At 37.0% G+C, this 26,105-nt stretch overlaps 3 protein-coding genes and 1 non-coding gene across 10 annotated transcripts in view; 2 read left to right on the top strand and 2 right to left on the bottom strand.

The window, feature by feature from the left end:
- LOC106402612 overlaps window positions 1-9,532 on the bottom strand; it is a 13,286-nt gene extending 3,754 nt beyond the window's left edge. Inside the window, exons 1-4 of one of the 7 annotated variants that reach the window (XR_007317983.1) lie at window positions 8,294-9,440; window positions 8,079-8,142; window positions 7,855-8,004; window positions 6,239-6,671 (exon numbers count right to left, since the gene is read on the bottom strand). Coding sequence is in view for 1 of the 7 variants with exons in the window: in XM_048744451.1 (XP_048600408.1) it covers window positions 2,873-5,260 (2,388 nt within the window). In the remaining 6 variants the exon portion in view is untranslated. Of the gene's footprint in view, window positions 1-1,786; window positions 5,442-6,238; window positions 6,672-7,717; window positions 8,143-8,259 lie in introns of those variants that run through there. The other 6 variants (XR_007317981.1, XR_007317984.1, XM_048744451.1 and 3 more) reach the window with 6 other exon arrangements.
- On the top strand, window positions 4,677-4,783 carry LOC125581129. Its single transcript, XR_007318840.1, has one exon. It is a non-coding gene; the product is annotated as a small nucleolar RNA R71 (small nucleolar RNA).
- A 3,081-nt stretch (window positions 9,533-12,613) lies between the features above and the next one.
- LOC106406588 lies at window positions 12,614-13,648 on the bottom strand. Its single transcript, XM_022696864.2, has one exon. The coding sequence runs from the start codon at window positions 13,214-13,216 to the stop codon at window positions 12,863-12,865; it is 354 nt and encodes a 117-aa protein (XP_022552585.1). The 5' UTR covers window positions 13,217-13,648; the 3' UTR covers window positions 12,614-12,862.
- A 3,432-nt stretch (window positions 13,649-17,080) lies between these two features.
- On the top strand, window positions 17,081-18,065 carry LOC125579999. Its single transcript, XM_048743928.1, has 2 exons — window positions 17,081-17,085; window positions 17,306-18,065. The coding sequence occupies exons 1-2, from the start codon at window positions 17,081-17,083 to the stop codon at window positions 17,796-17,798; spliced, it is 498 nt and encodes a 165-aa protein (XP_048599885.1). The 3' UTR covers window positions 17,799-18,065.
- The last annotated feature ends 8,040 nt before the right edge of the window (window positions 18,066-26,105 follow it).

Genomic DNA, 26,105 nt, shown 5'->3' with positions numbered 1-26,105 from the left:
TGATATTACGTGTATACGCACACCAATAACCTAATGTGCACACTACCACAATCGAATGGTATGTCGATGTAGCACTTTAGGATCGAATCCACAGAGACCAACTATTACACTTTATCTTTATGGGATCAATATCAAGCTAAAACAATATGGGGTTTAAAGATTTGAGGGTTTCGTGAGAAACAAGTAACAAGATTAATTAAAGTATTCAGATAACTAAAATGCTAGCCTAGGGTGGTTTGATCGGGTGTTAGCAAGTGTGAGCCAAACAATTATTCAAGTTTAATTAAGAGCAAGTCTAGAACTCGGATCACTCAAGTAGAACAGTCACTGTCGTGGTACTGCCCCTATGCTGATCGATCTTGATACCTAAACTCTCGTTTGGATCAAGATGCGACAGCAAGCAATAGAGGTCAAGTCCGATATGTTCACAAAACACCCTAACATCTACTTTCGCTGGTTAGGGATGCAATGCTCATTCAAGTTATGTCTAGCAACCTATAACACTTTTGATGAATAGATTAAACCTAGAATCAGGCACTAAGTGGTTAACTTGATGCAAGCCTTAAGAACAACAGTGAATGAAGACAATCGATTTATAACTTATTTATGTCAAGCTCACGGATCTAACACCCTAACACCCTAGACTAAGCAAGCTGACTACTCAGCCATAGCTACAGAGAACACAGAGATAACAGATGAAGAAAACATGCTGAATCAATAAAATAAAAGAGATAGGGTTCAGGATTCTTCTCAAGAGTGTAGAGATCCTTCTCCCTTTACAAAAGCAAATCCAACAATGGAGTTTTGGGTCTGGTTCCTCTCTGTAAACTAGCGTAGAATAATCAGGAAAAACAGAAAAAGATATCTCAAAGCCACAGGCGGCTGGGAGAGAAAATAGAGAGATTAGGGCAAATCCCGAAATAGGTTGTAGTTTCCTTAAAAATCTCTGCCGCTGGAACACTCACTCGGAACAGTCACTCGGGTGCTCCGCTATCCGGAACAGTCATCAAGACTGTTCTGCGTGAAAATCACCAAATTGCACTGTTTGCTGCCTCTTTTGTTCCAGCTGGTCCATCTCCCATCCAATGCAACTCCAGACCTGTAATGACTCGAAAAGGATTACGAAGACTCGATAAAGACTTAAAAACCAATTGAAAAGCATATATACAAGATGTATAAAACACCATATATCAATTCCCCCAGACTTAGATCCTTGTTTGTCCTCAAACAATGTCAAGTATCAAGAACAGGGAGAAAGGTTTGAAAGTGTGGGAACTCTCCTATTCTCAGCAACCATACTTTAACCACGAATCTCTGAACCATACAAGCAGTAAAACTAGGACAACACACCTTACCGGAACCCCACTGACTGCTGTTCAAAAATCGGCTCCATACTCTTCATCTCAAACCTGAAAAAGCAACACTATCGAGACAGAACTCCCTACATTCATTTAAGAGTAGCGTGAGCTTCTCATCACAGGCATCATTCAGGGTAGACGGTCTAGGTGTGGAACAGGATATTTAATGGTGGAGTTAAGAGTGTTTAGGGGCTACCATTTCATTGAAGAGGATGCAGGATATCACACAAAATGGCAAGAGAGGATAGATCCATTGATGTCCACAGCCTCTACTCGTTTTTGCTCTATCTGGTGCGACTGTTCTGATGACGGAACAGGCAACTGATTGTTCTGCTTTCCACTTTCCTCTACACACTCTTCAATACTTGGTACCAACTTCTTGCTCGACCTTTCCAGTGGCTCCATGTTTCTTTTCTTTCTTCCCCTTCTCCATCACATTAATCTCGTTTTTTTTTTTTTTTTTTTTTTTTTGAAGACTGATATGGTGATGTGACGAAGAAGGAGGTAATACATGATCGTTCTGAGTGCCACTGGTGGTTCTGATTTTGCGACCATTCTGGTTCTCCATCCCTGCTCTTGCACAGTTCATTGGTTATGGAGCGGTTGCTCCCTTAATCTGCTTGTTCTCCTTTCTGACATAATTTCTGCAACAGTAATGAGTAGGAGGCTGCGTTGATCATTTCCTCTCCGACCTTTTTGCACATATCTGCACATATGACACTGAAAAACAAATGCATGAAGGTGGAATAAAGGCTAAGGTGCAGGGTGAGAACTAGCTAAAGATGAGTTAGCCACTCAGGATCAGCAAGATGGATAAAAAGGATAAGAAGTCCTGAGTGTGTTTTCGTTTCCCTGATCTAATGCCCATATCAAGAAGAATTTCAGTTAAGATTAGGTTCAAGTAAGGTGGAGTTAAGTCTACCCAGTGTAACCTGATCGGTTGAGAACTTCTGGAGAATCAAGTGAGATATGTCAGGGTGTTCCAGGTCCACATGTGTGTCTTTCGCCACTGCTAAGGTCACAGAATAAGATAACTAAAGCACGAGGTGGATAGCGATCAACACGGAATAAGGTCCTAATTCCCACAAATTTTGACTGACTCAATAAAAACTGACTCAAATTGACCCAAAAGAAAAAAAAAAAAAGAAAGAAACGAGTTAGTAAACGACGAAAACCCTCCCCCAGACTTACTTCACAACGTCCCTGGTGTGAAAATAAATCAGAGAGAAGGTGAAATCAAGAATAAACATTTTTTTGTTCGAGATACTTACCTGACGCGGAGCAGCCTGACAGAGCAAGACGCGGTTGCTCCGGTAAAGGATGCTCTGGAATGAGAGCAGCCAGCTGCTTGCTCTAGTCAAGGGTCTCAGATTTTTTTGATTTATGACCTGAGACTCAACAAACTAAAAACAAAAATAAGTAAAAAGAAAATCCTAATGTTAATGACACTCACCAGTGGGTTGCCTCCCACCAAGCGCTTGGTTTAAGTCTCTAGCTTGACTTGGTGACTGGGATCAGTCGGGTTGAGCAGGAGGGCTTGTTCCAAAACAAGCTCCACAATCAGACATGTTCAGCTCCAGAACTCTGCTCAACAACCCTTTCACAGCTGCTTTTCCTTTCTCCTTCAGCTCATGTGTGAGAATAGCTCTGACTTTAGAGAAAGGTTTAGAAGTACCCTTGCACTTTACCTCATACTCAATGGAGTTCCCATCACACTTGAGAGGTATCAAAGTCATTGTAGGATCTCCCTTGACCCTTTTCTTCTGGACTTTCTGTTTCACCCTTGAATTCCCTCTGAATTTAGTAGGATCAGTGCTAGGATCTTCATCAAAGAACAGTCTGCTCTCACCCTTATCACCATGCTCCTTCTCTGGAACAACCTTCAGCTTTTCTACATCAAACACTGAGATGCAAGAGGTGTGTGATGAGGAAGATCTGGTGGGTACAGCCTTGTAGAAAATTTTCTTGTTGATGTTGGAGAAGCAGACTCTCTTGTTGGGCATATCGATGGTTGCTCTGACAGTAGCCATGAATGTCCTTCCAAATATCAAAGGCATCTCATGATCCTTGTTCATCTCAACAACTTGAAACTCAGCAGGAACAATGCATTCCCCTACTTGAACATGAAGGCTGCGGATGGTTCCATATGGGACTGCTCTGGAAGAGTTTGCAAAGGTCAGGGTCAGCTGAGAACGCTCAACATCAGCAATACCTAAATCGTCTACAATAGCCTTTGAGATGAGATTCACACAAGAACCAGAGTCACAAAGAGCGTCCTTGAAGGTTGTTCCTGCGATGGAACATGGGAAAACAAACTTTCCAGGATCATCAACCTTAGGCAATACCTTCAGTGCTGGCGTAGACAGTGCTCTGGTATAGAGGACCTTGATCTCTTCTTGAGTCTCTCTACAGTTTTTAAAGAACTGGAGCAATGGACGAATCTGCAAAGCATCTTCGAATGCAAGTTCTTTAGGAAGCCTTCTCACCATCTTGTTAAAACCTATCAGCTGCTCTTCACTAATGGGATCCATCAGATGTCTAGGTGGAATTGGATAGGGAACCTTAGGAACATAGACTCGGACTGGTGGAGTTTCAGCAGGTTCGCTAGGAGCAATCACTTCAGAGCTAGCAGACTGCTCTGTGTTCTCCTCTGCGACTAGAATAGTCTCAGCAAACGGCTGCTCTACTGCATTACAGTGCTCAGTCCTTGGATTTTTATCAGTTCTTCCAGGGAGCGTCTCTTGTTGCCTCTTGACACTCTCAGCTGTTTGAGCAAGCTGAACATCGATCTTTCTCATATGGATCTCAAGATTGTCATACTTGTTATTCAGCTCAGTGAACATGTTGCCCATCCTGGTGTCAATTTCTGTGGTTACCTGATTCAACACCTTGGCCTGAACCTGCTGACCCTGCAACATCTGTTGCATCATCATACCCAGACTTTGCAGCTCATCGGGTTGACTGTTCTCGTTAGCTGGAACAGCTTGATGATTGCTCTGCGGTTGTCGCTTGTTCTGGTTCTGAATATGTCCGGCCGTAGCTTGCTCCATGCTGAAGACGTGCCCTTGGTTGTTTTTCAGTAGCTGATCAACCTTGGCAGTCAGCTCATCTATTTTCTGGGTGTCAGAACTGTTCCCTTTCATGGAGCAATCACTCTCCTCTTTCTTATTAGCTGAGCTAGCAGCCATGTTCTCAATCAGCTTAAACGCTCCATCAGTGGTTTGAGTCATGAAGTCTCCATTGCTCGCAGAGTTCAGAGCACCTTGGTATTTCGAGTCCACTCCATCATAGAAAATATCCAGGAGGTAATCATCATCAAATCCATGGTGAGGACATTCTCTTCGATAGTCATTGAAGCGCTCACATGCATCGCAGAAAGGCTCATCAATGAGCTGTCTGAAGGAGGTGATCTTGTTCCTCAATGCAGCTGTTCTCGCCTTAGAGTAGAAATGGCTTAGAAAAGCTGATCGGACCTGTTCCCATGAAGTGAGAGAGCCGGTAGGGAGAGAGTTCAACCACCGTGCAGCTTTTCCGTCAAGAGAGAATGGGAATAGCATGCACCTGATATAATCTGGTGGAACACCATTCGCACGAGTGAAACTGCAGACTTTTTCGAAGCTCTCAATATGCTCCATTGGAATTTCTGTAGAGAGACCAGAGAACACCTTTCTTTGTACTAGACCAATCAAAGAAGGCTTGATCTCGAAGTCCTGCCTGGTGCAGAGTGGAGGAACAATGGCAGAGCGCGTAGCAGGGATGTTGCAAGGAAGGTTTCTCTGTCCGATTGGAACAGTCTGCGCCTGTTGTTCCTGCCGCGCGAGAGCAGCCTGTTCAACAGCATCCTGCTGAGCTTGGATGGCCTGCTGCATTTGAAGCATCTGTTGTTGCATCTGTTGTTGCATCTGTTGCAACTAAGCAGTGAGTTGCTCTTGATTGGCGTGATCACCCATAGTGGTGTTGGTTTGCCCTTGCTGTTGACGATTTGTTCTTTCTAACCTTGCTAGCTCCTGGTTGCTAAATGTAACTAACTCTCCTTGTGCGTTTCTCCGAGTATGTCTACTGGTCATGCACCTGAAAAATTAGCTGAAACAAAAAGGATAGAGCAAGTTAGAAGTCTTAGACTAAATAAATAATCGAAAAATAAAGGTAAAAAGATGATCCCCGGCAACGGCGCCAAATTGATATTACGTGTATACGCACACCAATTAACCTAATGTGCACACTACCACAATCGAATGGTATGTCGATGTAGCACTTTAGGATCGAATCCAGAGAGACCAACTATTACACTTTATCTTTATGGGATCAATATCAAGCTAAAACAATATGGGGGTTTAAAGATTTGAGGGTTTCGTGAGAAACAAGTAACAAGATTAATTAAAGTATTCGGATAACTAAAATGCTAGCCTAGGGTGGTTTGATCGGATGTTAAGCAAGTGTGAGCCAAACAATTATTCAAGTTTAATTAAGAGCAAGTCTAGAACTCGGATCACTCAAGTAGAACAGTCCACTGTCGTGGTACTGCTCCCTATGCTGATCGATCTTGATACCTAAACTCTCGTTTGGATCAAGATACGACAGCAAGCAATAGAGGTCAAGTCCGATATGTTCACAAAACATCCTAACATCTACTTTCGCTGGTTAGGGATGCAATGCTCATTAAAGTTATGTCTAGCAACCTATAACACTTTTGATGAATAGATTAAACCTAGAATCAGGCACTAAGTGGTTAACTTGATGCAAGCCTTAAGAACAACAGTGAATGAAGACAATCGATTTATAACTTATTTATGTCAAGCTCACAGATCTAACACCCTAACACCCTAGACTAAGCAAGCTGACTACTCAGCCATAGCTACAGAGAACACAAAGATAACAGATGAAGAAAACATGCTGAATCAATAAAATAAAAGAGATAGGGTTCATGATTCTTCTCAAGAGTGTAGAGATCCTTCTCCCTTTACAATAAGCAAATCCAACAATGGAGTTTTCGGGTCTGGTTCCTCTCTGTAAACTAGCGTAGAATAATCAGGAAAAACAGAAAAAGAAGATATCTCAAAGCCGCAGGCGGCTGGGAGAGAAAATAGAGAGATTAGGGCAAATCCCGAAATAGGTTGTAGTTTCCTTAAAAATCTCTGCCACTGGAACACTCACTCGGAACAGTCACTCGATCGGGTTGCTCCGCTATCTGGAACAGTCATCAAGACTGTTCTGCGTGAAAATCACCAAATTGCACTGTTTGCTGCCTCTTTTGTTCCAGCTGGTCCATCTCCCATCCAATGCAACTCCAGACCTGTAATGACTCGAAAAGGACTAGGAAGACTCGATAAAGACTTAAAAACCAATTGAAAAGCATATATACAAGATGTATAAACCACCATATATCACATATCTACAACTTGTGCAATCAGTTAAACGGCATGTCTGTCTAACAATGACGATCAAAAAATTTGGTAAAACATACATCTCCTATAAAACTGAGTCATAAAACTAACAGAGAAACGATCAGCTTCTGATATGAACAGAAATCATAACTCTTCAATTGGAAACTTTTGGGTAAATGAAATAATTTGGACTGAGATTCAGTCTAAAAATGTACATTTTCTATCTGGAGATATATTTAAACAAATAAGATATGTAGTTTGTGGAGATATATTGAAATTTTTTTCATTATGGAATACTGCTTTGTGGTTTTGCATCGCGGATCCTACAAATATACTCTCTGAAATTCTAAGTGGGAACTTTACCAAGAGAGATCAATGAGTTTTTCGGAAAGAAGACATGTTCTCAGAAAATGAGTAACTCCACACAGACAGTAAATTAAGTAATCAGTGGTTGGAGAGAGATTAAGTATCAAAAAAAAAGAGTGGAGAGAAGCAGAGATTAAAAAAACATCGAGAGCATTAAAAACTACGTGCAGATCAGCAGCTGAGAAACAAATACTCTTTCGCAGATCAGCGGCTGAGAAACAAATACTCAATTAGGTTTAATGGTGGTGAAATCAGATAATGATATTCCATAATGAAAAAGAATCCACCGAGCGACAGAGAAATTTGAAGAAAAGATTATAAAACTGTAAGGAAATAAGAACAATGGTCATTTGATTTAAGAGAACGATTAACCCTAGCCCCCCTAATTGGGCTCTTAATCACTTTTTTAATATTAAATGTGTGTTAACAATTTTTTTAAGAAACCCCTATATTTTTGTCCTTCTTAGAGGGTTTCTTAAAAAAAATTAAACGTTCTATATCTTCTACTTGCAGCTAAAGTTGAGTAGTAGATTCACCGGTTTTAAAACAAAATACCAATACCAAATGATTTGAAAAAAGTTAAACATTCTATATCAAGTCAAGAGCAGATTGCAAAAGAACACATACATTTTATAGTAAACCATGAGAATCTAAAATCTTACTGCAAATATGTTACAGTTTCATGTGATTGACAATCTAAACATTACTCTTCCAAATGGATTAGAAGTTTCAAGTTAATAATATACCTGAGACCACAATGACCAGAGGCCAGTTCTCAGCGTTGAGAGACGGCCGTAGCCGCTAGTCCAACCGTGGCACTTATTCCTCTGCCTATACCAACGATATATGTAGGTATCCCTTCCCATTGCAATGTAGCAGTCATCAATGTTCCAAAGCTGTATTAAGGCAGTCAAGAGATTCAGTAAACCATTGAATTCAGCAACAATTTACCTGACATCCACATGAGAACCTTCAGGAAGATAACGCAGCTGATTTACACTAATCCCTATCAGCAACAGAGCAAGTGCCTCCCACTACCAAAATTAAAGATAAGCAGGATTTGATCAAATATTATTGTGAAAATATACAAAACCCATTCAAGAGTAAGAGGTAATGAGTGGAAAGGCTACAACCTCAGACAATAGACCTACGTATGCAAAATGAGAAAAGGACAAGTGGCTGCACCTGCATTGTGAACTTGAGGTAGTTATTAATTGCAATGCAATGGATTAGTTTCTCTTTGATTGACGAAGAAGAAGTACGTGGACAAATGTTGAAACAGACAGAAGAGGCTTCTCTCCAACTTTTTGATGCCTGGCCTACAATTTGAACATAAACACTCAAGTATCAATGGACCGTCTACAAAAACGCGAGAGACTCGAGGAAAGAGTAGTGATTTGGAAATTAAAAAAATAACTTTATGAACAGAACTTAATGGAATCTCTTTTCACATTCGTATGATCGGTTAAACAATATCAAAAACTAGCCAGAGTTGATGAACTTCTACTACTTTTCCATTATGCAGACACAACATCTAGCAACTGGTACTAGATACTATAATGTAGTAGACATTTAAGTCAATTAAGAAACATAAGCCCTCGAAACCATCTTCGAACGACATACACTGCACTCAACCATCTCTCGTAGAGATTGAGCCAACCTGATAAAAACAGAAACTTGAAAAATCAAGGAATCATAACAAAGATGCAAACTTTAAGCAAAAGGAATCGATCAATCGTAAACCCACGATCAGATCTCTGATAAAAATCAAAACTTTGGATCCAAATAAGCAAAAGTTTCTCCATCCTCGTTTCCTCCACCGCTTTCAACGCCGTCGAACGCGATTCCCCCATCAACCTCTCCCTCCCCGGAGACGGATTCGACGTTGTGATCCGCCCAAAACCGCTCTCGAGCTCGCCTGTCCCAACACCGTCTCTTGCTCCAATATCCTCGCCGTCGCCGTCCACGATCTCCTCATCACGCTGAATCTCAGCGTCGATTTCTGCGAGAAAAATCCGAGCAAAGATGACCAGCAAGCTTGCGTTTCGTGAGAGAGAGAAAGGGGCGCGGAGTGGGCAACACATGTCCACTAAGCAACGCCTCTTCTGAGGCTTAATTAAGCACCGCTTCTTCTCTAATTACTTCCTTTTTTTTAATTTAGAAATCAGTAACCAACCCATTAAGCACCATTAATCCAGGGTTAATGGTGCTAGGTGCTTAATGGTGCTCTAAAGCACGAAAAAAAATAATGGTGATTTGATGGGACATGGGAGAAAGAAACGATGTATATATTTGCTAAAAGAGTGTAATTTTGAAAAGTTGTCTCTTTTGAGAAGCCACGATTCAAAGAAAGAAAACGGAAGATGTCCTTTGCGTGTTGATGACATCAGACACTAAATGAAACTAAATCTTTTATCCATTAGATCGTAGAACTGCAACAATCTCAACCGTGCAATTTCAGTTTTATTTTTTTATAAAAAGTGTTGATGTTCACTGAACATAAGTTAAGATGTTAAAAAAAAATGTTGGTTTGCTATTTTTTTTTATAACGACTGCTTTATTAATTTACTAGGATAAGAAGTGTGAGTTTATTTGTATATATTATCGATAGTTTTTTTCATATTTTTGATCATTTTATTTATATATATAAAATATTTTTTGTTGTTATTATATAATTTCCTTCTGATGGATCAGATCAATTTTTATTAAAAAATAATGGAACAAAACTATAATTAATATATCATGGGTTGATCGGATTGGACATTAAACAAATTATGACATAAAAATCTTATTTTTTCCATCGAACACATTCTTGAAAAAAGTGAACAGTATTGTTTTCACAGTTGAATTATTTTGACTTTTATCTTTCATATGGTTTTGAAAGCTTTCAAATCAACCATCGAATTGATACATGTCATTTTAATGTTTTTAGTCATATATTTAAGGAAAACATACATTTTTTGTAATTTAAAATCGTTTTAAAAAATTCAAAATATAACATCTAAGAAAAAATCTAAGATATAGGAAAAATATAATATATAAGGTGTCCTCATTTTTGTATTTTAAAGTCGTTTAAAAAAAATATATAACATATAAGGTTTCCTCATTTTTGTAATTTAAAGTCATTTAAAAAAATTCAAAATATAACATATAAGAAAAAATATATTTTTTTAATTATATGGTTAATGTGATTGTTTATTTTTTTATAATATAAAATTAAACAAAATGAAGAAGGATGCAAAAATTGTTATCAAATCTTTATTACTCATAATAATTAATTGTCATATATATGTAAATCATATTAGGTAATTTTGTAGCTTTTATTTAGGGAAAAAATACACACTTCTTATATTTTAGGTTAATATAATGTTCTCTAGTGGACATTAAACAAATTATGACATAAAAACCTTATTTTTTCCAGCGAACACTTTTTTGAAAATAGTGAACAGTATTGTTTTCACAGTTGAATTATTTTGACTTTTATCTTCCATATGGTTTTGAAAGCTTTCAAATCAACCATCGAATTGATACATGTCATTTTAATGTTTTTAGTCGTATACTTAAGGAAAACTTACATTTTTGTAATTTAAAGTCGTTTTAAAAAAAAATTCAAAATATAACATATAAGAAAATTCTAACATATAAGAAAAATATAACATATAAAGTGTCCTCATTTTTGTATTTTAAAGTCGTTTTAAAAAAATATATAACATATAAGGTTTTCTCATTTTTGTAATTTAAAGTCATTTTAAAAAATTCAAAATATAATATATAAGAAAAAATCTAATTTTTTATTATATGGTTAATGTGATTGTTTAAGTTTTTTAATAATATAAATTTAAACAAAAATGAAGAAGGATGCAAAAATTGCTATCAAATCTTTATTATTCATAATCATTAATTCTCGTATATATGTAAATCATATTAGGTAATTTCGTAGCTTTTATTTAAAGAAAGAATACACACTTTATATATTTTAGGTTAATATAATGTTCTCTAGTGTTATATAATTATGGAATAGTGTGACACCATTAGATTAAACTATACTTTATATTAGATGCTATAGAATTCTTTGAAATGGAATTTAGAAGGCATTTAGAGTGTCACCTAGGATTTGAGGTTTTTTTTAATTAATACAAAATTAAGGTTCTAATTTTTCAAATGTTTCTCAATTAATATATAGGGGATTGAGAAATTACAAAGTCATGCTGAATGTTGGTTTGCTATTATATATAGATTTATAAATAGGGCAAATAGAGCTGAAAATTTTAATCATTACCCGCGGGCCCCGCCCCGTTTGACCCGCCGTGGGGCGGGTGCGGGTCAAACCATTTGAAATTTTTAAATCGCGGGTGCGGGTGCGTGTCGAGATTATTTTGAGCGGGGCGGGTGCGGGTCAGCCGAATTTGAATCGCGGGTACCCGCCAACCCGCAAATTAAAAAAAAAAAAAAAAATTGAAAAAAAAACAGTTTTCGTTAAATATATAAAAAACAATAAATATTTGTATAATTTTAATTATAAATATATTTTTTTAATAGTATATTTTAAAAATAACTATTATATAAATAAAAAATAATTATTTTTAATTAAAATAATTATTATATAATTAGAAAATAATGATTTTTAATTAAATAACTATTTTTAATATAATTAATATAACCCGCGGGTTAGGCGGGTTACCCGCGGGTTTTGGCGGGGCGGATGCGGATATAAAAGTTTTTGTTTGCGGGTTATGCGGATCGAGTTTTTGAATCGAAAAAATGATTCGACCCGCGGCGAGGCGGGGCGGGTCGGAGCGGGTTGACCCGCGAACCCACCACTAAGGGCAAATCCCCAAAATAGCACCTTTCTAAGTTTATATCACAAAAATAGCACTCAAAAACTAAAATAACCAAAATAGCACCTTTCTAAGTTTATCCTTTGAAAATTTTAATTTTTCAAAATTTGAAATCTTATCCCCAAAACCTCATTTCTCAACTCTAAACCCTAAACCCTAAACTCTAAACCCTAAACCCTAAACTCTAAACCCTAAACCCTAAACCCTAAACTCTAAACCCCACCCTTTAACTCTAAACCCTAAGTTTGTGACTTTTGATAAAACATTAAGTGCTATTTTTGTGACTTTTGACCTTGAGTGATAGTTTGGGAACAAAAACTTGATTTAGTGCTATTTTTGTTTTTTTCTCTTGTAAATACAATGGATTTTTATTAATTGACAAAAGTTTTTTTGTTGATATTTCAGTCGCAAAGGGATTATATTATATTACAATGATGCAACTGAAAAAGCCCATTTTGTCTCTATACAACAGGGGGCCTTATTGTTTTCTTATCCGCTTTTCTTTTTTTTTTTTTCTTTTTAAAGGTTAGATGGATATGAGCTATGTATTTGTATCCGTGGAGGAAAGGTTGTGAAGCTATTATGATCTTATCATAGTAGGATTTGAATCGACTGATAAAATAACTTTAAAACTTCTTTGTACATAAAAGACTGTCTTTCGACCAAGTATATAAAATGTCACATTTCATTAACTAAATAAGACAACACATGATGACATGTAATAGTTAATTAGTGCTCTAACAAAAACATAAAGCACCAAACATCCTGGGGAAAAAACAAGGAAAGGAAAAGAAAACCAATGTTCCTGAGACAACTTTGGTTAAAAAGGAGCAATCATAGACAACATAATAAACAGCCGTCTAGGAAAAGGTAAGAAAAACTGGACTCTTAGTTGAATATATTGATATGATTAATTTCAATAATGATTCTCAGGAATACTTTCTAACGTAGGCCTCCAATTTTCATCACCTTGTTCTTCTTCTTCTTCATAAGCCCTGGAGATGTTTCGGCCACTATCTTTAAGAACGTGAGCTAAGTGTTGAATGGAATTGGTACCTTTCTTGTGGCCCAAGATTTGTCTAAGTTCTCCTTTTGTCACCACTACTTTGATCCTCACCACCTTAGACTCTTTTTGTGTTGATCTTTCACTTCCTCCTTCCTCACCGCTACTCCCTTTACCTTCTTCCAATAACTCAACCGGGAGCTCGGGTTCGAGATCGTCCTTTTCTTTTCCAGCAAAGCCATTGTCGTGTCTCAGGCAGTTCCCCATTGATATGGCTTCAATGATATATAAAAAGAAGGAGACATGAAACTGTGTGGGTTTGTGTGTATATATACAATTGTGAAGGAGAGAGAGAGAGAGAGCACATGCAGAGAAGCGACTTATGCGCCGGAGCAATAGCAATGACTAAGTGTTGTCTGAATTCTTATTTTTATTGGTGTCGTAATTATTATTTTAGATGTTGTCATAACACGGTTTATATCTTATACAAGTATCGCAAACTACATAATCACATAGGTGGAATATGGTTCTTCTTGCATGTGTTTTGTCTTTTCACGGTTGCCTTGTGTGAGAACAGAATATTTGTAAATAAGTTTCCTTTTTACTTTGAAATAACTTGAAAGATTTAACTGGAATCAATATATACAAAGGAACCTAAAGTTGAGATATTCTCTTTTTAATTTTCTAAGATTTGTTTGTTTTTTCTTTGTCTAATCGTTAAACTTTATACCAATTTTCTGAGTTTTATACTATTATAAAGCACAACTTATTACAAAAAAAAAATGATGAAAAAAGGAAAGGTGGTAACTACAAAAGTAACAAACCAAAAATACAATTCAAGCAGAAACCTGAAGAAACCAGCCTGAGAAGGGAGAGATAGAAGCATGTCTTTGAATCTTTAATGGATCGATCAACATACAATTTTCGTTCATAAAAAAATATAGGTCGATTTTTAAATACGTTATATATAAGAATAAAGTAAATGCTTTGAGTTGTTATATATGGAGCTCAAACGTAAGTTTATAGTTCACGTACTAGATTTTAACATAGCAGTTTGTTTTTGAAATTAAATAATTGTTTTAAACGAATTTCTATAAGATAGTGTATAAGTTTGAGCATATTTATCCAGAACATCGAATCAAACTGTACCAAATAAAAAAAAAATTAGACTGAATTTCATAAATAACCGAACAGATAATATATGCATGTAACCGGAAAACTGAAACCGAATTGAGAACCAAATGAGTTTCTGAAATTTAAAATACAAATTATATACTTACAAATATTAATTATATTTAATTCATAAACGACCAAATACCCTAACAATACTATTTATAAATCAAATTACCCGGAAAAACAAATTATCCGAATATTTTTTATTCAAAATGTTTAAATTATCCCTTTTTTATCCGAACAATCCAAATTAATTGATATCTAAACTGAAAACCCTCAAATTATCTGATTTTTTTATTTATAAAAATCACCCAAAAAATCAGAATCGAACCGGAATTGAATCGGACCCATATCTTTTTGCAAATTAGTCGTTTCCAACTTTGCTACTAAACCTAGCCAATGAACTAAATAACCCAACTGAAACCAAACCAAACTTTGTAAATAGATGAACAGTTTCTAAATTTTATAATCACAACACTTAAAACCAAAATACCCAAACTAAAACCAAATAATGAAGACTAATAGTGCATCTACATTTAAATAATGCGAAGAATATATTTTACTTTTACAAATGATTTAAATAATTTTAGTGGAGTACATATGTGGTTTATAAATGAATTAAAATATAAGCATTATTTTATATTTGATCCAAACCCGTGATCGAACGCTAAACCCGGTGACCGTATATAATGCAAACTAACTTATGTTCTTCTATCTGAGGTTTTACCAATTGGTATGTTTATAAAAAATTTGGATATAATGAAAATCTATTAACTAAAAATACGATAAAATCCAAAAATCTATTATTAACCTATGAACCGACAAAAAAAAAACAAAAAACTTATAATATTTGAATTGTCGTATCAAATAAATACATTGTATTTATGCTATGTATTTTAATTTATAGGTTTTGTAACGATCAATACTATTATACTAAACCAAACATACTATGGGGCTTATTTTATCTATTAATTAAATTAAATTTGTAACGAAATACTATTCAGATTCATGTTCACATGAGTAATTCACTTTTTCTTAATGTTACAATGAATATATATATATATAACTGACATATCACAGAACAACTTTTGCATATGGCAAGTATAATAATAATATGGAAGAAAGTGAATATCGCAAGGTGGAAAAACGATATGTGAATAAAATATATTTCATTTGTTTAGTTATAACTTCCGGTTAATTATAGGAGAAAATATAGGGTACGAAGTATTGATTGATATTGCATAGTTATAGATTAACTATTATATGGCCAAACAGTTAAATAATAAATAGTAGTAAATATAAATAGGTCTACAAATCTTTTTAAATAGATTTATTAAAACTCATTCCATTTTAATAGTATTGATTGTATAGATATAAGAATTAAGAATTAAGAAAACAAATATGGAGCGGTCGAAAAGGACCGAGTTTAATTTTTTTTGAAAATAAATATATAGATTATGATATAAAAATTAGAACTTTTAAACATACTACTAAATTTCTAACCTTTTTTTTACAACAAATTTCGAGCTTATAATTTCAAAAGAGACGTCAAATATATATAAATAAAACTATAAACTTTTAAAACTACTTTATTACATTATTAAATATACCATTGTTATAAATTAATTGATGGATGTCTATAACCGGCCCGGTCGATAAATCGGCTCGGTCGATAAATCGGCCCGGTCGATAAATCGGCCCGGTCGATAAATCGGCCCGGTCGATAAACCGGTCCGGTCGATAAACCGGTCCGGTCGATAAACCGGTCCATCCGCAGGAAAGAGAGAGGAGAGAGAGTCGGCGTATTGAGGAGAGAGAGATACGGCCACATTCATATGTTTCATTTTCCTTGTATGATTAGGATTTTCTTTCTTTGTAATCTTTCCATATTATGTATTAGTATTCTTTTCTAAATCCTAGTTGGTTTAGGTTTTGGATACTTTCCTTTTTACTTATTTTGTAATCCCCTATATAAAGGGAACACTTATTCATTAATGAAATATAGAAACATTCAGCTCTAAATCTATTGTTTCACAACACGTTATCAGCACGATAGTCCCTAAACACCGTGAGCCTAAAAACCTAATCGAAAAACTCCTAAACCTAAAACCTAGCCGGCGACCTTGAACCCTAACCCGACGAACCCTAATCTGTTCTTGCAAGCGTTCCAGCTTGTGTTCATCCGATCAGCCCCAGCCCTAAGGTGTTTCTGATACTAGACGAACACAGCCTCAGTTCCATCCATTCTCAGCTTGCATCCCGGACAGCTACAACTCGCGTTCCCCGATCAGCCAGCTCGCGACCCGACAGCGATTAGCTCGCGCGACTTCAGCTCCAGCTCGTTCCAGCTCGCGTCTGTTCGAGGTTCTCTTGGTGGTCCGGTTTCTACAATCTGCAAACAAAAGGTAACCCTAATTCTAATAACATGAGAATTTAATTTGGATTGTTTGTAAAGATTGAAACCCTAAAAACTAATATTAAAGATAAAACCCTAGGATAATAGATCAAACCCTAAAAGAGTAAATCGGAGCTCGAATAAGTCCGATCCCCTAAACCCTAAATCGAGATTGATCCATTGATCAATTAAAATCATAACCTTAAAGGTTTTGAATCTCAAATCAAATCCCTTTGATCAAAGATCAAAGTTTCGAAATCCCTAAAACCCCAAATTGTAAAATTGGTTTTAATTTTGATTTGAAACTTAACTTTTTGTTTGATCACCTAGAAATATTGATTAAGATTGTTTAAATTTGAATCTGAATTTGGTTGACTTGGTTAAAACCCTAATGACCTAGTTTTATCACTTTGAAATCGAATTAGATTGTGGCCGTGTGGCCTTAATACATTCTAGGTTAATTGTTCTAGATCATCATCCGTGGCCGTGTGGCCTTGTTGCATCCATATCCGAACCTTATCACTACTGATTGATTGCAATTGAACTTAGATCTAATTCTAGGGATGATGTTGAATTGAACTAAATAGCCGTGTGACTTGTTCTATTACTTGGGCGATTGGTTTGTTTGTTTGAATCTTGGCCGTAAGGCATATACTTTGGCCATTAGGCTTTACTTGAATGTTTTTAAAACTAAAAACCTTATTTCTAAAAGACCTATATTATCTATGATTTCAGATGTCGAAAATCAGTAACTTGGATTTTGCTGCCCTAAATGTCTCTGGAGACAGTTATCTTCAGTGGGCGCTTGATACCAAGATCATATTGAAATCCAAAGGTCTCGGTGAATGTATCACCGAGGACAACAACTCAAATGAGAAAGATCGTTACAGAGCCATCTTGATCATTCGTCACCATCTAGCTGAGAGTCTCAAGGATCAATACCTAACCATTGAGAATCCACTAGAGCTTTGGAACGAATTGAAATCGAGATATGATCACCAGAGAACGGTGATCTTACCAAAGGCTCGGTCTGATTGGAGGGATCTAAGAATCGAAGACTATAAGTCCGTGGACGAGTACAACTCGGCCATGTTTAAGATCGTTTCAAAGTTGAAACTGTGTGGTGAAAGTATTACGGATCAGGATATGCTTGAGAAAACCTTTTCCACTTTCCACACAAGCAATGTGCTGTTACAACAACAGTATAGAGAGAAAGGTTTTAAGACCTACGCTGATCTTATTTCTTGTCTCTTGCTTGCTGAGCAGAATAATGAGTTATAAATGAGAAACAGTGAGATGAGACCTGTTGGCTCAGCAGCACCACCTGAAGCACACAACACTGAGGACGATAAAGAGTCCCACCATGTCCAAGGAAATGGCTATTATGGCCGTGGTCGAGGAAGTAGATACGGACGTGGCCGTGGCCGAGGTTCCTCTGGCCGCGGACGAGGTAATCATAATGGACGAGATCATGGACATGATCGTGGCTCATTTGGACGAGGCCATGGTCATGGACGTGGATCTTAGTTTAAGCCTCAACATTCGACCAAATCAAGTAAATCAGTGTGCCATAGATGTGGAATGGACAATCATGGGGCTAAGACTTATAGAACTCCAAAGCATCTTGTTGAGCTTTATCAAGAGAGTTTGAAAGGGAAGAATCCTGAAGCCCATATGGTTTTTCAAGACAATGAAAAAGACTTCGATCATGACAAGGACGATCTTATGGATTATGAAACTTCGGATTGTCTTAAAGACTGAAGTGATTTCGACATTATAATATGATTTCTATGTTTTGGTGTTTTTAAATTCTATGTTGTCTTTTATTTTAAACTTGTTTTAAAGATCTATATAATAAAATAAAAGCTTTCCGTATATATATGAAGTCTCTAAGTTGCATCCTTTTGAATCTTGTTTTAGAGATGAACAAGAACAAGGATGTACTCGTTGTGGACAGTGGCTCAAGCCACACGATTCTTAAAGATAAGAGATACTTCATAAATCTAACTCTTAAAAACGCCAACATCTCAACCATTGCGGGTATTGCCAGCCTCATAAAGGGGCACGACCAGGCTAGTATCCTGTTGCCTTGGGTACACATCTTGAGATATCAGATGCCTTGTATTCACCCAACTCTGTGAGAAGTCTATTAAGCTTTAAAGACATTCGAATGAATGGATTTCATATTGAAACCAAGGGCGAGGGAAACAAAGAATCTCTTCAAATCTTTGAACTCGTCCATGGCAATAAGAAAGTCTTAGAATGCATACCCACACTATCTACTGGTCTTTACCACACCAAAGTCAGTATGATCGAAGCTAATGCCATTTTTAATAAAGAGGCAATCGATAACTTCATTTTATGGCACGACCGGCTGGGTCATCCCGGGTCGTCCATGATGCGTAAACTGATTATGAACTCGAACGGCCATTCCCTTAAAGAGAAACGAGTCATCCCTAAGCACCTATCTTGTGTTGCTTGTTCCCAAGGGAAACTCATTTCTAGGCCATCACCAGTTAAAGTCACTAAAGAGACTATAAACTTTCTGGAAAGAATTCAAGGAGACATCTGTGGACCAATGCATCCACCTTGTGTAACGTTTAGATATTTCATGGTCCTCATAGATGCGTCCACTAGATAGTCGCATTTTTGTCTCCTGATGACTAGGAACTTGGCTTTTGCCAGGTTACTTGCTCAAATAATTCGATTACGAGCACACTTTCCAGATTTTTCATTAAAGACTATACGTCTTGATAATGCTGGTGAGTTCACTTCCCAAGCGTTTAATGACTACTGTATGTCCATAGGGGTAAGTGTGGAACACTCTGTGGCACATGTAGATACACAAAACAGCTTGGCCGAGTCATTTATAAAACGCATACAGCTCATAGCTCGACCATTACTCATGAGGTCGAGACTTCCGGTCTCAGCGTGGGGACATTCGGTCCTTCACGCGGCCGAGCTTATACGCATCAGGCCATCAAGTGAACATAAGTATTCCCCATTACAATTACTTACGGGTCATGAGCCAGACGTATCCCATCTTAAGACATTCGGCTGTGCCGTTTATGTTCCTATAGCTCCACCACAGAGAACAAAGATGGGACCTCAAAGGAGGATAGGGATATATCTTGAGCCAACTACGGGTGATTTGTTTAAGGCCAGATATGCGGATTGTCATTTTAATGAATCCGAACATCCGACCTTAGGGGGATATAGCAGCAAAATGATTAAAGAAATTTCATGGAATCAAACATCCATTTCTTGGCATAAAACATGTCGACATGGATGATTTATTTGCTTATGAAGTAGCACTTGAACTTATGGATAATGAGGATTAAGAAACCACGTCTATATATGCATGCATGCAAAGAACAGATTGGCTTAAGTGGAAAGAAGCCATAAACGTGGAGTTAGAATCACTGAGAAAGAGAGGTGTGTTTGGTCCAATAATCCGAACACCTCATGATATTAAACCAGTGGGATACAAATGGGTCTTTTTGAGGAAGAGAAATGAGAATGGTGAAGTCGTGAGGTATAAAGCCCGGCTTGTTGCACAAGGATTCTCACAGAGACCTGGAATAGATTATGAGGAGACATACTCCCCTGTGGAGGATGCTACGTCCTTCAGATTTCTAATAAGTCTGGCCGTGAGAGAGGGTCTGAATTTACGGTTAATGGATGTTGTAACCGCATACCTTTATGGTCCACTGGATAATGACATTTATATGAAAGTCCCAGAGGGTATTGAATTGAAAAACTAAGAGAGTTCTCGAGACCAACATTGTATTAAGTTGGAAAAATCTCTTTATGGACTGAAACAATCCGGACGGATGTGGTACAATAGACTCAGTGAGTACCTAGTAAAAGAGGGATATAGAAATGACCCTATCAGTCCATGTATTTTCATAAAGAAATTCGAAAATCAAGGGTTCGTGATCATAGCTGTGTATGTTGATGATCTGAACACCCTTGGAACCTCTGGTGAGATTTCCCAAACGGTTGAATACCTTAAGAAAGAATTTGAGATGAAAGATCTCGGGAAAACAAAATTATGTTTGGGATTACAACTTGAGTACATAAGTGATGGTATCCATGTGCATCAGAAGGCATACACAGAGAAAGTACTCAAGAGGTTTAACATGGCCGATTGCCATCCTCTGACCAGTCCCATGGTCGTGAGATCACTCGGCCAGTACACTGACCCATTCCGTCCCAAGATGGACAATGAGGATGTCCTTGGTCCCGAAATGCCTTACCTCAGTGCCATTGGAGCTCTGATGTATTTGGCAACTCATACACGACCTGATATAGCCTTTGCCGTGAATCTCCTGTCCAGGTTCAGCTCCTGTCCGACCCTTAGGCACTGGAACGGGATCAAACATGTTCTTCGTTACCTACAAGGAACGAAAGACTTGGGTCTGTTTTATACTAACCATAATAAGGATGGTTTAGTTGGCTTTGCTGATGCTGGATATTTATCAGATCCACATCAAGCTCGATCACAGACAGGATATTTCTTTACACATGGAGGTACGGCCATATCATGGCGTTCCATGAAACAGACCATCGCGGCCACATCATATAATCATTCGGAAATACTAGCCATTCATGAGGCCAGCCGCGAGGTCGTTTGGTTGAGGTCGATGACCCAACATATCAGATCATATTGTGGGATGGTCGAGTGCAAAGAGCCGACCATTATCTTTGAGGACAATGCGGCTTGCATTGCTCAGCTCAAAGATGGTTATATCAAAGGGAATATGACAAAACATATTTTGCCTAAGTTCTTCTTTACCCACGATTTGCAAAAGACCGGAGAGGTCAAAGTGATCCAAGTACGGTCTAGTGATAACTCGGCCGATTTATTTACTAAGGCACTTCCGACCTGTACATTCAGGAAGCTCACGCATCAGATTGGGATGCGTAGGCTGAAAGACCTCCACTGAGGTTCTCATCAGGGGGAGTAGTACGTGTTGTACTCTTTTTTCTTCATCATGTTTTTGTCTCACTGGGTTTTTCATGATAAGGTTTTAATGAGGCAACATTAAGCGTATTACAATCCATGTATGGTTATGGCATCCAAAGAGGAGTGTTATAAATCAATTGATGGATGTCCATAACCGGTCCGGTCAATAAACCGGCCCATCCGCAGGAGAGAGAGAGGAGAGAAAGTCGGCCTATTGAGGAGAGATAAAGGCGGCCATATTCATATGTTTCATTTTCCTTGTATGATTAGGATTTCATTTCTTTGTAATCTTTTTATATTATGTATTAGTAGTCTTTCCTAAATCCTAGTTGGTTTAGGTTTTGAATACTTTCCGTTTTACTTATCTTATAATCTCCTATATAAAAGGAACACTTATTTATTAATGAAATATATAAACATTCAGCTCTAAATCTATTGTTTCACGACAACAATTAATATTTTTTGAAGAGGGCCTATAAATAATTCGAGCCTGCCCGCCCTGTTACAACTGTTACAAGTGCACATACTAGTTTTTACGTGGAACTGTTATTTCTACTGATAAAAGTCTTTTGTTCTACTTCTAACGGTAGAAGTGTCATTGCCAGGTTCGAATTTTAACAGTTGCAGATAGAGAATTTAGCAACTAGCAATAACCGGTTCTTATCCCTAACCGTAAATTATTATAGGCTTCTTTCCAAATTTTCTTGCAATTAAAAAAAACGATTTTGATAGTTTTCAATAAGTTTTTCTAATCACCAATGCGTCATGCTTGCCTCAGCATAAATAACCAACTCACGATGTTTCTTTTATATTCCAGTCAACATTATTGAAGCTAGTTCAATGGCCATCTTGTAATCTCTTACTAGTTCAAATTCCATTTTTCGCTGTCATAATTTAAAATTAACTATCGTGGCTTATACTATAGTAACATTATTTAGTTAATTACTTGATATATTTAGGTATTGATGAACTTATAGACATGTGAACGTAGTACGGGTAGGTAGCTTCTTGCAAGCTCACTATGAATAATTATGTTCATGAATTTTGGGACCAAACGAAATCAATGAAAATTACGAGAACTTGTAAATTTAATGCAATTTATAATAAGTCGTCTTGGCCTTTAATAATCCAGTTGTCGAAATCCACTATCCATATTTTGAGAATTTAAAATCTTGGCGGAAGCTGCCACTATTTGAAAGGTTACGAACCTTGGGTGTATAGTTATATCAGATTAGCCATAGATAATACATATGAAGGCTTTAATCATATCTCTCTACATAACATCACAACAAATCTAGGTCCGGCATAACTGAAGTAGTCTTCTCTGTAACGAGTAGAGTTAACCATATTTTGGTTTGTGGTGTATGGTCTGGTCTTACGTACGTTTATCAAATAAAATTGGATTTTGTCTAAATTTATGATTTGAAGACCAAATCAAATCCAATTCTAATCACCGATCTCCCTTTCCATAATAGACCCCTTTTTCATTAATGAATAAAATCAAATGCCTGCACTTAAAAATACTAAAGCGAATAAACATACTTAAACTTGAATACTACCAACTACCTGACCTCCATCTCCATGTGCATTTGTTAGTTTTTTCATGTCGAGAACATTGATTGTCGACGTATGTTGTGATTTTTGAAAATGGGCATAGACGCAGAAAAATAGAGGCCTAGACGCGGAAAAGATCTGACAATTCGTAAAGGGTGGTTGTCTTCCACATGGGAGTAGGTCAATTTCACAATAATTCTCATGGCACTTAGCTCACTGCATGTGAAAAATGTATCGTATATATACATATTTTAATAATGTTAAATTTTTTTTATTTTCTTTTGACTAATTTAAATAATGTTAAATTATGAAGAGTAAACAGACTAACTTCATTTCGTCGTCTTAAATTACTAAAAACGACTAGTTGTTGTGATGATATTTCTAACGCTCTGTCCCACATAATTGTCCGTCGAAAACCTACAAAATTTGAAAAAATACATATATTTAGAGCAATTGTATAATTAATATATTTAAATGCAATTAAAACTTTAATAAATTAAAAATTACCAGTAAGTGTTGAGTGGTCGAACTGGATTGATGATTCGTAAACCTTCTCGTCCCGGCATCTGGAGAAAGTCTTCCACTGTATATCTTGCATATGGTACATTCGGTGGCACCATCAAATATGGATGAACAAATGCAGGAGCCGGAGCAGCTGCGGGAGCCGGAGCTGCTGCAGGAGCCGGAGCTGCTGCAGGAGCAGGAGCTGCTGCAGGAGCCGGAGCAGCTTCGGGTGCGGTGGACTGCTGCTGAGGATGGTGTGGAGGATGATGCTGCTTATTCCGAGGCTGCTGTGGAGGCTCATCGTACTGGGGAAAGAATTGAGCAGGGTTATCGAACCGCGGATAGTAAGCTTCAGGGTCATATGCATGTGGAGGCACATACAGATCGGCATATTGGCAATCAGGCACATTCTCTTGGCCGGGTGCAGTGCCGGAAGTAGAAGCCGATGGATCCGACTATGGAAGAAAGTTACTCGCGTAAGAGTTTCTAGGCGTAAGGTTACTAATTCTCTGTCTACCACTAGCCATAGCAATATCGTCAATCTGAAAAAACAAACATAAAAATACATGGTTATAAACAATTCAAATTTATTATATAAAAATAATCTAAACCTATTCTAATTTGATCATAATCTAACTCCATCCTAATATAATTTCATCCTAAACTAATTCCAAACCTAAACTAATTCCAAACCTAAACTAACTAACCACCTAAATTTTTAAAAAAAAAGAAAAAAAAAGCCTAGAGAGAGATGGGAGGTCGTTGTTAGAGAGAGGGTAATGAGCAACTAATGACTTCGCGAGGTCTGCCTATATATAGAGTTTTGCTGTTAGTCGTAAATTCGTTGTAAATGTACGACCAATGAGAGACGAGCAGTCGTAAATAAGTCCTAAGTTTACGACTAATGGGGGACCAAGACTAATAACGACCAATGAGAGACTACTTTTTTTTACGACCAATCAGATACTAGTGGTCGTAAATAAGTCGTACATTAAGACCAATAAGGGACGCAGTCTTTACGACTAATTAGGGACTACCGTTGAAAATTTGAATAAAAAAAGAAGAGAAGAAAGATACCTAGAAACACAGGTGGAAAGAGACAAAGCGAAACCTACGTAAAACATACGTAAGTCTTGCCTTGTCTCCAACTACATGTTTTCTAGGATCTTTCTTCTCCTTCTTTTTTTATTCAAATCTTTACGATTTGATGAGGAAATTGGTTTGGAATTGTGTTTGATTTGGGGAGCAAAGTGGTGAGCTTTCATAGGAAACTGCCGGAGGCTTTACGACTAATAAGCGTCGTCTCGTTTTCATTTAGTCGTAAATTAGAAGTAGGTAACGACTAATTAGCTTCGTTATCTTTTAGACTAGTTGTAACGGAGCCGTAATTTTCGACTATTTAGCTTCGATACCTTTTATATTAGTCGTAAATTAGTAGTAGTTAACGACTACTTAGCTTCGTTATCTTTTAGACTAGTCGTAAGAGAGTCATAATTTACGACTAATTAGGTTCGTTATCTTTTAGACTAGTCGTAAGAGAGTCGTAATTTACGAATAATTAGCTTCGATTTTTGTTTTAACCCTAAAACCGAAACCCCAAAACCCAAATCACAAACATCATAAGTTATACACTTCCAAACCCCAAACCACAAACCTCAAACATCCTAATTGAACAAACATGATCGGATAAGTTATATAAATATTATATGTAATACAAAGTGTTTAATAATACAATAGAAACTCGATCACTCATCATCAGAAACATCATCCACTTCATCGTTTTCTTCAAATTCATCTTCGTGGGCTTCGCTTGTTGCATCGTCTGGAATTTCTTCATATCCCTGGTTGTATGGATCAACAAGTAAGATATCATTTGTAGCTTGCTCTGGTACTTCTACTTCATTTACGATATCTTCTTGTAAAGGTGGTTGTTCATCAGTCAAGACTCGACCCCGAGGTGTAACTTTTATAGCGGCTAACCAAGATATTCCAGATTGTCTAATCCTCGGATATGGAATAAAACAAACTTGGTCTGCTTGAGATGCCAATATGTAGGGTTCAAAATTGTTGTACCTCCGTGTAGCATTTATATCAATAACTCCAAACTTGATATACCAAACACCTCTATTGACGGTGGGGTCAAACCAGTCACATTTGAAGAGAACGCATTTCAGCTTCACCAGGCCGGGGAACTCTACTTCGATGATCTCTTTTAAGATTCCATAGAAATCAGTTTCACCTTTCACACATACTCCATAGTTCATTGTTGCTCGCCGACTTCCATATCCGTAAGTGCGAAAAGTGTAGCCTCGTGTGAAATACATTGATGCTGTGGTGACCTTAGCGACCAGACCTTGTATCATTTCGTGAAACCACTGAGGATAAAAATGGATCATCATAATCAACCTTGATCATCAACATATATATATATATATATATATATATAACTTCATAATCAACCTTAAATATTATATTGTGATGTGTATACCTGTGTTTTCAACCACTTCACAAAGTGTTGGTATTTCCTTTTGTTGAGATCATTGGTTGATATCCCTGGTATA

Source organism: Brassica napus, chromosome C1, assembly GCF_020379485.1.
Source record: "Brassica napus cultivar Da-Ae chromosome C1, Da-Ae, whole genome shotgun sequence".
NCBI classification, from domain to species: Eukaryota; Viridiplantae; Streptophyta; class Magnoliopsida; order Brassicales; family Brassicaceae; genus Brassica; species Brassica napus.
The sequence above is the reverse complement of the archived record's forward strand: the minus strand, read 5'-3'. Positions and strand labels throughout refer to the sequence as shown.